Raw genomic sequence first — 14,762 nt, 5'->3', positions numbered from 1 at the left:
ATTTACTCGTGGTATTTTTTTGTGTCGTAAAAGACGCTTCTAGTTTTATAATCAGGCGACTCTTAAACCGCAGGGCTTCAGTGAAAAGTTAGAAAATTGAAGCCAATTTTTTTAATGTTTCAAATTTAATTTTAATTTTAAAATTGTATTCTGGATTGCAACCGTGTTTCTAATTTTTAGAATTGTGGCACTATGAAGATGTACTGCACGTCGGATGTTAATTGTGATATTTATGGAAATAAATAAATACAAATACAAGCACATAGAAACCAATTTGTATTTGTTAAAGACGTGTTGCCCGGGCGTGCTCTGCTACAAATTCCAATTGTTTCATCTTAATAAGTAATACATTTAAAACTTTTGTTTTATTCCAACCCAAAACATTCCTTGTCTTTAAAGGACATCTGCTCTTGTGAGCAAACTGGCTCCCTGTCCATACATTGTGTGTACATTATCCATACTGATTGTCATGATTGTCGGCATGGTGTGGCGGGAACCAGCCTACCCTGCGATAATGGAATTATAATTGTTCAAAGTTGTAATGTAATATTTCAACAGCTACATACAACACATGGGCTAATTTTTTTATGGATGTCTCATTCAAAAGCGAATAACTTTTGTATTGCTAGAAATAAAGCAATCTAGAAAAGGGATCTATTCTTTTCGAATTCCACTTTAATAACACTTTTCTCACACCTGAGAACATTAATAAATTGCACTGAAACATTCAGTCAGTCAGGATTGGACTCTGATTTTATTCATCTCAAAATGTGTAGAAACTTTGGTATACATGTATAATATCAAGTTGTAGTGAAGAATCAGCTTAGATGTCACCTAAAGCTAGATTAATAAATGATGGTCGTCTTTTTACACATGTTACAAGTTTAGCAGAAAACAGGACAAAGTGACAATTTGCAATTTTATAAAACATGCTTTATGACACTTCACACAGTGCATCACTATATTTTACGGAAGCATGTTTACAAACTGAACAATATGCCATGCAAAATCCTGATTGGTTTATTTTGGTCAGTGTCTTAAAATTATGGTCTAATAAAAAATATTGCATTTTGGCGTGTTTATCAGGATAGCTGGATAACAACACACGTACATAATTATACAGAATGTTGCATGCTAGATTTTTTTAAAAGGCATTTTTTTTCCAGATTTTTATTAAAAATTCAAAACAGGATGACAATTCAGTCAAACTTGTCATATCAAGAATACAATGTCAAAGTTGGGATCCTGTTCAATTGTTAGCAGGAGAGAAAATTGAAAGGAAAGATGAAAATTCTACTACACCCTTGTATTCATAACAACTGTAATGTCCTTTTCAAAATAATCTATTTGGCAGAGCCATTGGAAACGTGAAACATTTTGAAGGAAAGTGTAAATCAAAGGTAGTTATAATTGTACTAGGTTTTTGAACTTGGCTTTATTATACTGTTATACCTCACCCAAACTACACTTGTTATATTTTAAATGGCAAGTGTTTATATACATGTAAGCATTGTCACATGATTCACATCCTAAAATTCATACTGGTTAAGCTATAAAATTTGCTATGTTCTCTGCTGTAATAATGGATACATCAAAAAGTGTCCATTGTTCAAACCAATACATGTACATTTACAAAAGTTTCGGTCGATACTTTAAGAAATGTAGCACAAGTCCCACTGAGGTCTTGTGCCCTGTGGCCTAACAATAAAAATCACATAAATGTTTATCATTTTTTAAGGACACAAATGAGCATACACTTGGATACACAGTACATGTTCATCATAAAAGGCATCCACCAAAAAATTCTGTTTCAGATTAAGTGTTTCCAGATTAGCATTTATTGGAATGCGTAAAGTTTGAGAGGATAGGTCATATAGGTGACAACAAATGTTTGCAGAGATGCCATACACATAATGGGAACATCTTAGGAAAATGGTCACTGCAAACAATAGAGAGAATCATTAAGACCCCCTAATGTGTTTCGACCAGTCAAAGCCGTGGTTAGTGTCAGACATGTGCACAAAAGTCTGACGCATGCGTGTTTGATGCGCGTGTGTGAAACATTCAGTGTACAAATGTAGCACTGGAGTGGTGCACGTGGTGGTGTCACGTGCGCAGTGCCTAATGAATAATATGGCCAAACAAAAACAACTTACTAACTGAAAAATTAAAGGAGATTGACCAACAAAAAAGGGGAAACTACACAAAATTCTAAAAGAAGATTTTGCAACAACAAAGCCTTCATATATCCCTTTTACTCAACTCCTGCTTTTTCAACAGAGAAGGGTTTACCGTCAGGCAATTCTAAAACTCCAGAATCCTTGATGACACACTCTTTGACAGGCTTAGAGTTGACAACATCAGTCTTTTCAACTTTTCTAACAACGTCCTGCCAGACACACACGACAAAAGAAGAAAACAGAAATCAAGGAGTTACTCAAAATGAAATGAAATTCCAACAGTGGGGAAGTGCCGCAGTATATTTATACACAGAACTATATACAATGGCCTAATTTTAATTCTGCAATATTTTTTGTGCAAGTTGCGAAAACTAGTTAGGAAACATCTCATGAAAGCTATGCAGTGGGCGTGTGTTCCTACGAAATGGCTTGTTGCTAATTAATTCATCAGATGATGACATCATTCTTATTTACAAAATGTAATATATAGATTGCTGAGCATGCGTAAGTAATCTTTTGGTTAGTGCTCAGGCCTCATTATAATAATTTGCTTAAAAATCTTTGTAAAGTAAATGCAGACAGCAGTGCGAGACTGGTGCAAGTTTATGTTTCGTCTAGCATGCGCCATGCCATGTGAGCGAGCTGCGTTGCATTAGTCAGGCGGGGAGCCACGTTGTATAGTTGGGCAGTGAGTCATGTTACAGACGGTCAAGCAGCAAGTCAATACAGAGCCAGCTGATAGAATCTGCTAATCTTGAGAGCATAATCCAGTGCAACCGCGGTGTTAAGGCGTAAATTAGCAGTTACATTTCTAACAGCTGTACCATCACGATAGTTGTGTAGGTGAAACAGTGCCGTATAGTGCTGTTTACATGCCATAGAAAATTGACTTTTACTTGGAGTGGTAGATTTAGTGTGTACTTAAGAATCTGTATAGAAAATATCCTGAGAGATATAGGGTCAAGTAGTGGGCTAGGTTGTCGACTATATTGTCCGAAGGTCACCGTCAGAAGCACGGTGAGAAACTGGACAGGGAGAGAGCCGACCGTTGCCTTGAATTTGGCTTTACTTGGAGTCAGAGTTAGGCAGTAGCATTCCAAAGATATTTGGTTGATTTCAGGGAAGTTGCCCGAGTGCGGATTGTTTAGGCGTCACTTTATAATTTATAATATTAAATCAGTTCCCATTGATCTTGCCATAATTCCTTTTGTCCCGTAATTGTTTATTACCTCGTGAGACAAAACGAATCCATATCCCTGGGCATTTAGATTGCTCGACAATATTAGAAGGCCGAGGCTGAGTTTAGGTTTATAGACAGATTACCACAATTGGAGATAGCTTTCCTCAACTGATAAAACTTAGACTGGCTCATTGCAAAACAATATTACATCAGAATAGGCATCAAATTTTGGTGGAACTCACACAGACACTATACATGTACAATGTAGGTTGCAAAACTGTTCACATAAAAAAATATTAAATGTTTTGCTGACTAATTCCTCCCCCCCCCCCCCCTTTCATCAAAAAAGATGAAAGAAATTCACAGGTTGTGTTTTGTTGCAATGAAACTCTAGTTTAACTAACTGACAAATTTGAGTTACTGCGATGCCAGAGTAGAGGAAACATTTGACGCTGTAAAAAGTAACTACATTTGCATTACAAAATTGGGAATCCAAACAACACCCAGGTCTGGTGCCCAGACACCCCACTGGCTAAAACCCTGCGGCCAACAGCCGCGACTGTCAACATCCAATCCAACCATGCTAACTCATGTGAACATCCAAAGATGCTAAATTGTAAAAAAAAAAAAAAAGGCAGCACTTACCATTCCTTTTAAAACCTTGCCAAACACGACGTGCTTGCCATCTAGCCAAGATGTCTTGACTGTAGTGAGGAAGAACTGAGAGCCGTTGGTATCCTTGCCTGCATTGGCCATGCTCAGCCAGCCCGGGCCGTAGTGTTGCAGCTTGAAATTCTCATCATCAAAACGGTCCCCATAGATACTCCTGCCTGTCATCAAATTAAGAACGGCTTGTTAAAGGGTTTATCGTGTTTATTTGGGTTTCACAGCGAAGTGCTTCCTGGGAAATATTTGTTCATACAATAAATGTACATGGGCAATTCTCCATGGGAGAGCAAAAAATGTCAAAATTAAATATTGACATATTAAACCTTTTTCATACTTTTTCCAGACCTCAATTAAATGGGGAATTCAGTTCAAAAAACGAAATTAAAAAAAAATACATATTTCTGGTAAAAACAGTGATTTTTGCAATTTATGATTAAAAACGTTCAGATTTGGTAAAAAAATAAAATTTTGTGTATGTATTACTTTCTGAATTATAGGGAAAAGATTTGATTTATTTTATGATGTTACAAGTTACTAACATTACTCAGGGTCATTAAAAAAAATCTAAAAATATGAATATATATATATATATAGTGTAGGCCTTCATTTAAAAATGTCAAAATTAGCACGTAATTCCGTTACCAAAAAAATGGCAAAAGTTACTTATTTCACAAATTTTCTTGTTTTTTTTCTACAAATCATGTATGTTGAGAAAAGACCCTACTATAAACATAAATGAAAAATAAAAACTTTTAAATAGTAATTTCTTGGCATTTTTCCAAGTGGTAACGGAATTACGAAACGGTAACGGAATTACGGTAACGGAATTACGCATGCACAAAGTATGCACACTTCCCCCACATTATGTACATGACATATTAAATAGGAGATTTGCATGTAAACCTTGGACAATAACTTTAAATACTAAATTACTTGTTAAGTCATTTCCCTCTTTAATTTGCTATTATACAATTAAAAATTATCAGGTGTTCCATTGATATTTTTTACTTTTACTTTTTCTTTTTTTACTATTTAAAAAATGCTAATAGTTGTTTGGATGCTTAAAGGGAATATACATTTGCAAACATCAGAAAATGAAACTACCAAGTTTTTACGAAATACCTTACTACACTGTAGGACGTTGGTAAATGACAGTCTAAAGCATCCTGTAAAATTATGGCACCTGGTGCGAAGAAATTTTCAAAAAAATGATATTTTTGTATACATTTCCAACGGTGGTCGGCCGACCACCGTTGGAAAATCCTAACTATTTTTCAACTACTGCTTCAACTTTACACTCTTTCCAGTCCAAATTTTGTTTGCTACACCTATTTGTTACATGTTCATGAACGGGTGCAGGCCAGCTAGTCTGGTTCCCCCTGACCTTCCACTTTTCCAGCATCTATAAATTTATCCATTTTACCTTTAGTTGAGTCAAGGAACCAGACTACTTGAACAGTTTTGTTTTTCTTGGTTTTCCAGCATTTTTCGAACGCAAAACTTCAAACATGTCAGTGTAACAATATTTGATAAATTATACTAACCCTTCAAATAGTTCATTTCTGAAAATTACAGCAAAAGCCAATGACGTACATTCCCTTTAAATATGTTGCCAAAGCCGTTGTCTGGTACCCAGAGAAAATATATGCCACAACAAGTATATGAAAGTTGAGTACCAGACTGTACTTGTACTTCTACTTGGCATAACTTAACATCTTCCCTTGCTCAGAGATGCCAACCAGTATAGTTTTATTGTATTTTTCACGATAAACTAGTGAAATACGATACAATTGTTCATAGTAAAATTTGATTTTCGTTAAAAATTAAAAAAAAAAACGTTGCTAACAGGCAATGCAGCCATCACCAGACTGCTTTCTTTTGACCTTGACCTTTGACCTAAAAAATGAAGCCCAGACATATTTAGGCCTACATTTACATTTTGATCTGCTTATTTTCAATGAGCTTTCCCCTAGTGGCATTTTATATATTTCTAAAATTTGTATTGTGATGAGTTAATGTTGAATTCAATGTTAATGTATTGCATTTACCTATTACATGTAAACCTATGGCGTAATTCCGTTACCGCCCAGGCGTAATTCCGTTACCGTGATTAAAATGCAAATTATGAAAAGAGTGATTATTTTTTCAACTTTGTTCTGCATTGTAGTTAACAACACCCCTGAACTCTACAAATAACAGGTAGTGTCCAATTTTAAAATTTCAAAACTTCAGAGAGTTTTATTAATTTATGCGAGAACTCAAATATGCTTGTCCTCCGTCCGTAATTCCGTTACCGATATTAAGCTCCGCCCCTTAAAGGGTAATCTTGTGGGATTTTTTTTTTTTTAGCGGTCAATCAATTCTATTGGGTCTTGGCTCCCTTTCCATGTTCAGATTAGTTGCCTAGCATTGAACATATTTTCTTGTGAAAGAATAATCCTTGACAAAGTGACAAAATTCCGTAATTCCGTTACCAAAGAATTGCCCACATGTACATTGGATATCTGGATTGACACTGATAGATCTATATCTACAAGTTTGATTTGTATATTAAAAAAAATATGTGGATGACTGAAGGAGATGTAACATTTTATCCTGGACCATGTGGGTTTCACTGAATACATGGCTGCGATCATCCAGATTCCAAGTCCAAGCCTGGAAATAGGATATCATCTACATGTACATGTATGTAAAAATATACAAATTACATGTAAGCTTTTAAGAGGGGCATGGATATTGTTCATGTCTCTGTTATGCTTCCATGTAAACTTTACTTTAACCATAACTCCTGGGGCTCTTTCACTAGAAAGTATCCTGAATCTGCCCAAATCCACCAATTTGGTCATGCAGAAAATGCTGGTATCCCGAGTCCATCAGAATCCCCCAGTGTACAATGTAGATACTGGACAAACATGCTGGATGTATCCTGAATCGGCCAAAGCCCACCAGCAAAAGTCTTGATGGATTCTGGCGGATTCAAGATAGGTACCATGGTGGCATAAATAAAAATACAACATGTTTTTCCATAGAGTCTTCAAAATCCATCACCTAAATTTCTAGTGGATTTTGACGGATTCAGGATACCATGCTCGCATGAAAATTGTGATGTGTGTTGTTGCATAGGATCCATCAAAATACACCAATGCATGGCGACCCCAGCATACATGTACATGTATATTGTTTATATGCTGAGGCCTATAGCCCCAGTCACATGTACATGTAGCTCCCATCCACCCAGTACATGTTTGTACAGTATGTGACAGACTTTGCAGGGCTAATGCCACAGTATTTACTTGACCACAAACATTGCAAAAGAGTTAAACTGTTGAGATCCTGAATCCATCAAAGTCCCCCAACAGCTCAAAAAAGAGGTATCTTGAATCCATCAAAATCTGGCAGTTCCGCTAGGCTTCCAATCCTGAATCCATCAAAATCCCCCAGTTTGTTCAATATGGTGGTATATCCTGAATTTGCCGAAATGGGGGGGGGGGTAACATTTTGATGGACTCAGGTACGTCAGGGTTAGGATTAGCTTTCAAGGAAACATCCCCATTTGTAAATACTCACCCCCTGTGCCGTCTCCGTTGGTAAAATCTCCTCCTTGGATCATAAAGTTATCGATGACACGGTGAAATTTACTACCCTTGTAACCTTTTTCCTAGTGAAAGATATGAGAAGAATGTTAGACAGACATGTACATCTGTGAAATTGAATGATCACGCTTACCACAGAGCAGAGAGGTTACAAGTATTGTTTTATGTACTTGGGAATGTTTTGCTGAATGATTCTCCAGCCAAATGTGTTCTGCAAGGGGTGCAATTACAGTCCGACATCGGACTTTTACCAATCACTTGCAGAGATGTTTATCAGAACCAACTCTGCATAATAAAAGTATTCTAGTGCATGTAAAAGCTCAAAAGTGATTATGCTGTACTATTCATGTAGGCCATTTTGTCCAAGTAATTTTTTCATCTTATTTCATATCATTTATGTAATAAGATGATTTGTGCATCTTATTATGTTCTACACATAAATCAGCAAGGCACCAGTCACAAGCAACATGCATGCACATATTGGATGGTAACCTACTAGCCTTACTAGGGCATTCACATTACTCAGAAGCGAGACAATAGCATTTGAATTTGAGACTCAAAGACGAAATCCTTAATTTCCAGGGTTTCAGATGACATGACTCCAGACATTAATACACAGTTTCACCACCCCATTGATAAAATATTGACGTCATTAGTTACTAGTTATCCCACAAGCACAAGTGGAACACGGAAAACTTGAAGTACAGTAAAGATGGAACAAAAACTCTGTACATGAACGTTTCAATGGTTGTTGTATTACATCTCCATGCTGTAGGAATAGGGTGTGCATCTTAGAATAGCGTGATGCGCGAAGTGAGATATGGCCTGCGAGACATTAGGTACATGTATAATATTACACTGTGTTTGCCATAGATCAACCAATCAATTTGCTTGAGGGTAACAGATGATGTACTTACTCCTGGTTTGTCTTTATGGATGGTGGCCAGAGCTACAAAGTTCTTAACAGTCTTGGGCACCGTCTTGCCAAACAGACCAATCTCTACACGTCCTACATCCTCTCCACCGATGGAAATGTCGAAAAACACCTGGAAATATAAGGATGAAGACACAATTTGAAAATGTACAACGAGCAAAAATATGGCAAAGAGATATAAGTTGTACAATGGAAAGTATTGCTTTCTCCTGGCCGTTGTTTTACACGTTACATGTACAATGTACTTCCCTTTAGGAGCCTAAATGCAGGCCTACCTATATTTCTGATATTATTCACCAAAACATTTAATGTGCTGAATCTATGTTTCAATTTGTATCTTCTTTCTTTCTTTTCCCCTCTTTTTCCCTTTACTTTTATCCTGGTAGCCTTTTATCATCAGTGGCTTTGATAATGTTTGTACCCGGTACATGTAAATGCAATTATGTGGATCAATTCCAAAACACAACCAAAATCTAAATGTCCTCGACTCCTACAATGTAGCTAAAACTATCGACAGAATGGCTTTTGTATTTAAAGAGTTCATGACCGATACATGTAGGTACTTTGTACACATCTGTTGCCTTCTCACATTATCGGACAAAGCAACCTGTTATTTTATATCAAGATTAGATTGTCATGCTTGTGTATGCATCCTAGGTAAAAGTGACTCCACATGTGCATAACAGAGAAGTTTCACACCAAAATGGCAGGCTTTGATGGAAATGTCCTGTAAACTTTCAGACTAGGACCGAAAGTAACGGCAGTTCCCATTTGCTGCAGTAGCCCTCGCGCAGGGGTATCACTGCATTGCAAATGTTTACAACTGTCGGGCGAGCCATTGAACCATTTCTCAATCACTGATTGGTGCCCTAGGAAAACCTAGGGAGAAAATAAAGAAAAAGTGACACCGCTGTTAAGAAATGGCCCAGAAGTTAGTGAAAGTAGCCTAGGCCTGCTGGTTTGTTGTGCCATGCGCACTATGCACCTTCCACTAACAGACTAATGGTTATGGAAAAAATGTTGCAACCTGACGCCACTTCAGCGGTTGTGTACAAAGTCTATGGAGAGTCAGGAAAGTTTGGTATTTCTTAACAAACTTGGAAATGTTTCTCAGTCCCAGATTAATGTCTTATCATGATTTTTGCAATGAATGACCTTCATTGAGATGTATAAAGAAAAAAGTGGCGTCAGGTTGCAACATTTTTTTCACAAAATTTGGTGGCAATTATATACTTTTTGTAATTGTAAAGTTGTAGGACTACTAACAGTAGGCCTATACGCGTCAAAGAGGCCGCCCTATGGAGAGATTCCCAAAATTACATATGACAGGCAAAGCGCAACGCGGCTGTTGCCTGTCATTCCAAAATCTTTGAAGCCCTCTGCAGTGAAGCGCGCCCTCTTGTACATGTATGCGCTCTTCATCCAAGGCCGCGTATTGCATCCAGGTACTTCACAGAGCGCCAAAGATTTTGGAATGACAGGCAACAGCCGCGGTGCGCTTTGCCAAAGTTGACGCACGCTCAGTAGATGATTAAAGCTCTTGTCTGGTTCCCTGACCCCATTGGCCTTTTGACTATAATTAGGGTGGCCAGAAAACAGTCTGGTAAATATCAGAGATGCCATGCTTTTTTAAAACCGTCTGCATTCTTTGACAAATTACCATGATTTTTGGATAACCAGACCTCTGACGGTACCGAATTTAATGATTTTGTGCTATTTAGCAGTCATACTAATAACTGGGTTGCTTTTCTGCTGACAAAATAATTTTGATTTTTAATTAATTTTCGGCTCCCCTAGCAACGGGGACGCTCCGCGTTTATACCACAGGTGGATGTGTGACGTTAAATACGGAGGTAGTCCAGTATTTCCGTCACATTTATGGGACTAGCCTATGCGCAACTTTTATAGTTATTTTGGGGACACACTTGTAATTAAATTTTAGTCATGACTTCATTTGTAACTAGTGCAGCTTCCCATCCTGAGTTTAACTTTCATTATCACACAGGTTGAGTAAAAACATTTGTGTGTAGTGCTGCCTACATAGCCTCGGCCCACGTACATGTGGGTCGTGCGTGTAACTTTTATTTCAAAGCATTAATTTATTTTCATTTAAGCTCCATCACAAGCTATCCCAGGCCTGAGCCAACCACATGCTACCTGAAAACTGAGGAAGCAAAAACTATAAAAAGTGCGTACGTGACGGAGCTCAGTTCTGAAGAAAAGACGACGACGATGAACGGGATCGCCTTAAGCATGTTGAGTTGCCTTGTTACAAGAAAATGCAATCTTTTTGGCGTACATTTTCCCATAGGGACCAAGCTGGTTACGGACCGAGTTGGTCACGGACCGAGTCGGTCACGGACCGAGCCGGTCACGGACCGAGTTGACTCGGACCGAGTTGGTCATGGACTCGTCCGAGTAACTAGGACTCTACAGATGGACATGGGTCATGGTCGGGCGACCATCGCCCGACCTAGCTCTACTAAGTGGAGCGTTGAATTACGGGTAGCCCTCCATACAAACGCTCCACCGATTTGCCACACTTTGGTGACACCGTCACAGTAGCATAGTCACAAACCCACGCGAGGACAAAAAGACCCCCCAAAAAACGGTAAAGAGAATACAAATGAGAGAGACAGTTATCCTGGATTGATCTATACATTCTTGACATTTCATGAGACCCCTTATATTGTTCCCAAACAGCGAAAAATTTGAAAAAAAAACAGCAAAATAGTCTGAAAAATTACAGCTCGATGTGTTTGCAGGGAGGCTCAGTTCTTGAATCGACTTGTCGAATGAGGGCGTCTGACGTGACGTCACCGTCGTTGCTCGATTGAAGAAAAACAAGTCGCGCTTTATCCACGACTGTTTTGTGTAATGATACGTGCTCCTTGGGTGTGTTCAAAGCCCATACTGTCGTACGGCGCGGCGCAGATCGGAGCACGTATTATTACACGAAAAAGTCGTTGATAAAGCGCTACTTGTTTTTCTTCGCGATCGAGCAACAACGGTGACGTCACGTCAGACGCCCTCATTCGACAAGTCGATTCAAGAACTGAGCCTCCCTGCAAACACACTTGAGCTGTAAGTTTTCAGACTATTTTTTTCAAATTTTTCGCTGTTTGGGAACAATATAAGGGGTCTCATGGAAATGTGAAGAATGTATAGATCAATCCTGGATAACTGTCTCTCTCATTTGTATTCTCTTTACCGTTTTTTTTGGGGTCTTTTTGTCCTCGCGTGGGTTTGTGACTTTGCTACTGTGACGGTGTCACCAAAGTGTGGCAAATCGGTGGAGCGTTGGTATGGAGGGGTACCCGTAATTCAAAGCTCCACTCAGTAGAGCTACGCCCGACCTAGCCCCATAAATGTGGCCTATTAAATACTGGACTGCCTCCGTAAACATAGGCCACACATCCACATGTACAAAAATCGTGTCGACTTTGCCAAATTTTGATTTTCACATTTAGGCTTAGTTTGTAGGATTTTTTGGCTTTAGAAGCATACTCACCCTCTTTATAGGCTAGTCAGAAAGTGCTGCCTTTTTCAGATGTCTCTAATTTTTGTGAAATTTCATGTTGAAATTTTGATACGCAAACGTGTAAAAATGAATCTGGAAATTTCACGAAAAATATACATCTGAAAAAGGCAGCACTTTCTGATTAGCCTATATAGAGTGTGAGAATGCTTCTAAAGCAAAAAAAACCTACAAAGTAAGCCTAAATGTGAAAATCAAAATTTGGCAAAGTCGACACGATTTGTGTACATGCGGATGTGTGGCCTATGTTTACGGAGGCAGTCCAGTAAATAGGCCACATTTATGGGGCTACGCCCGACCATGTCCAAATGTTAAAAAAGCGATCTGTAGCTGTAGAGTCCTAGCTAGGGTCCTAGTTACTCGGACTAGTCATGGACCGATACCGGCACCTAGACCCGTGAACGTGGCTTGTAAGTTGTAATTGTGTATACAACACGCCACGTTCACCTGTTCACGTAGTCTGAAAATTTGGGACTCTCAATACTGTGTATGAGAGTCCCAAAACTTAAGGTATTGAAAACATGCAAAACAAGAAAATAGACTGGCACCTAAAACAACCAGTCCAACACAGCTTCAGTACTGCATCAATCAACCATCCAAAAAGAATTTAAGAAAAATGTGGCTTGAAGCGGGAACTAGACTCAATTTACTCACATTTCTCCATAGTCAAGCCACCAGACTATTGACACTGAATGAAGAAGTCATTCTTTTCAAATAGTTGGACCATGGTTGGACATGTGCCAGTCTAGTCTTTAGCCCCATTTTGAAGATAGGGGCAAGTTCGCGCAAGGACTATAGTTAACCATTGGTCGACTAACGCTTGCCCGAACTCTGTCTAGTCGACGATGGTTAACTACGCTAGTCGACTATTTGGAACCAACCTACTGGGGCTGGTTGCATCGCTGGTAACCATAGCCGCGCGCGTTCATAACGTACAGCAGGGAGCCAGGATCCAGACGTTTCGCAATGACATGTTGACCAGCGTTCGACTAGAGACGTTCGCACTTTGCTATTAGTGCGCAGGCGTAAGGTACGTCACAAATCAACCACTAGTCGACTAATGGTCCTTGCCCGAACTTGGCCTAGAACTGCATCCGAATCAGTTGTCTAGAGCTAGGTCTAGCATGTCTAGGTCTGCGCCCATTGAAAATACGCGGGGACGCGCTGACAATAGACGTAGCTCTGGAAGCCCGTTTCGGACACGGCCTGTCACTTGACTTCCCTCTCATGTGCAAAATATTGAAGAAAAATCTCCTTTAAAAATAGAATTGAGTCTGCAAACTTGGTTGGTGAAATACTGAGAACATGTTCTTTGCCCCAGTGCAATTTTTGGAGAAATTTGCTGACTAAACTGTGAGTAAAGTGGGCCTGATTTAGTTTTGCACGTTTCAGAGCACTCCAGAGCCTAGCCCCATAAATGTGGCCTATTTACTGGACTGCCTCCGTAAACATAGGCCACACATCCACATGTACAAAAATCGTGTCGACTTTGCCAAATTTTGATTTTCACATTTAGGCTTAGTTTGTAGGTTTTTTTTGCTTTTTTTCCAGATTCATTTTTACACGTTTAATTGCGTATCAAAATTTCAACATGAAATTTCACAAAAAATAGACATCTGAAAAAGGCAGCACTTTATTTCTCCATGTTCTGACTAGCCTATAAAGAGGGTGAGTATGCTTCTAGTTCTAAAGCAAAAAAATCCTACAAACTAAGCCTAAATGTGAAAATCAAAATTTGGCAAAGTCGACACGATTTTTGTACATGTGGATGTGTGGCCTATGTTTACGGAGGCAGTCCAGTAAATAGGCCACATTTATGGGGCTATCCAGAGCCCTGTCTGCCATGTCTGCCGTTCACGGGTCTACGTACTAACCCCGGCACCCAAATAGCCACCTAGCGTTACTGCATCATGCAATTTTGCAAACTTACAATGTCTGTCACTTTTGCCCCTTTCTTCTTCTCAGCAACTGCAGCCTGAGGTAGGAGGAGGTAAATAATAGCCACTAGGGCCAGCGAAGCAACAACAATAACCTTCATGTTTTTCACGATGAAATGCAACACGTGCGAGATTCCCATGAATTGAAATACAGGACTATTTTCAGGGTTTATTTAGAGCATCAATTTATACGTCCACGTCGACGGCTGCCGTACTGTACGCCACCTGGACGTCATTTAACGTATACATGATGGACCTTGTAACAAAGTCATCCGCCTAAATTTTGAACCCTTTAACTCAGTGAAGATAATGTAAGGCTGCCTCGATCCGGTACTCTTAAATCTTAATTATTTTATTGACATGAAAACAAAAAGTTTTTATATCCCGTGGGAAGGAACTAATCGGACTAGTTTGTGAAAATGTATTCATATGTAAATATATATTTTTACAGCGGAAATGTAAACGTTTTGTGGAAAAACCTTAGCACAAAATGTCTCTCTTAAGTTCTAAAAGCAAGAAGGCTAGGTGCGACCAAACCGGTTGAGCTGTATGGTACACGTGGACGGCATTCAAAGCCGCAAACTGCACTGGCACAGCACTCATATGCGGGACCCCTCATATGGGTTTGACTAAGGGAATAAATGTGTGCTCCGGAGGTTTTTATCACTCTGTTTAATACCACTTAGAGTCTGGGTGCTGATAATTACCCGAGCCGGAGGCGAGGGTAATTA

At 39.1% G+C, this 14,762-nt stretch overlaps 1 protein-coding gene across 1 annotated transcript; it reads right to left on the bottom strand.

Annotated features, from left to right (window-relative positions):
- Positions 1 to 733: 733 nt before the first annotated feature.
- LOC119741144 (peptidyl-prolyl cis-trans isomerase B-like) lies at positions 734 to 14,273 on the bottom strand. The gene is made up of 5 exons (XM_038216842.1): positions 14,025 to 14,273; positions 8,540 to 8,668; positions 7,597 to 7,687; positions 4,006 to 4,190; positions 734 to 2,389 (listed from the first exon to the last, which is right to left on the bottom strand). Exons 1-5 carry the CDS (start codon positions 14,169 to 14,171, stop codon positions 2,255 to 2,257), a joined length of 687 nt encoding a protein of 228 aa, XP_038072770.1. The 5' UTR covers positions 14,172 to 14,273; the 3' UTR covers positions 734 to 2,254.
- Between the last annotated feature and the right edge of the window lie 489 nt (positions 14,274 to 14,762).

The sequence above is a fragment of the Patiria miniata genome, unplaced genomic scaffold (genome assembly GCF_015706575.1).
Source record: "Patiria miniata isolate m_02_andy unplaced genomic scaffold, ASM1570657v1 HiC_scaffold_5, whole genome shotgun sequence".
Taxonomy (NCBI): Eukaryota; Metazoa; Echinodermata; class Asteroidea; order Valvatida; family Asterinidae; genus Patiria; species Patiria miniata.
Note: the sequence above shows the minus strand (reverse complement) of the source record. Positions and strands in the feature narration are given on the sequence as shown.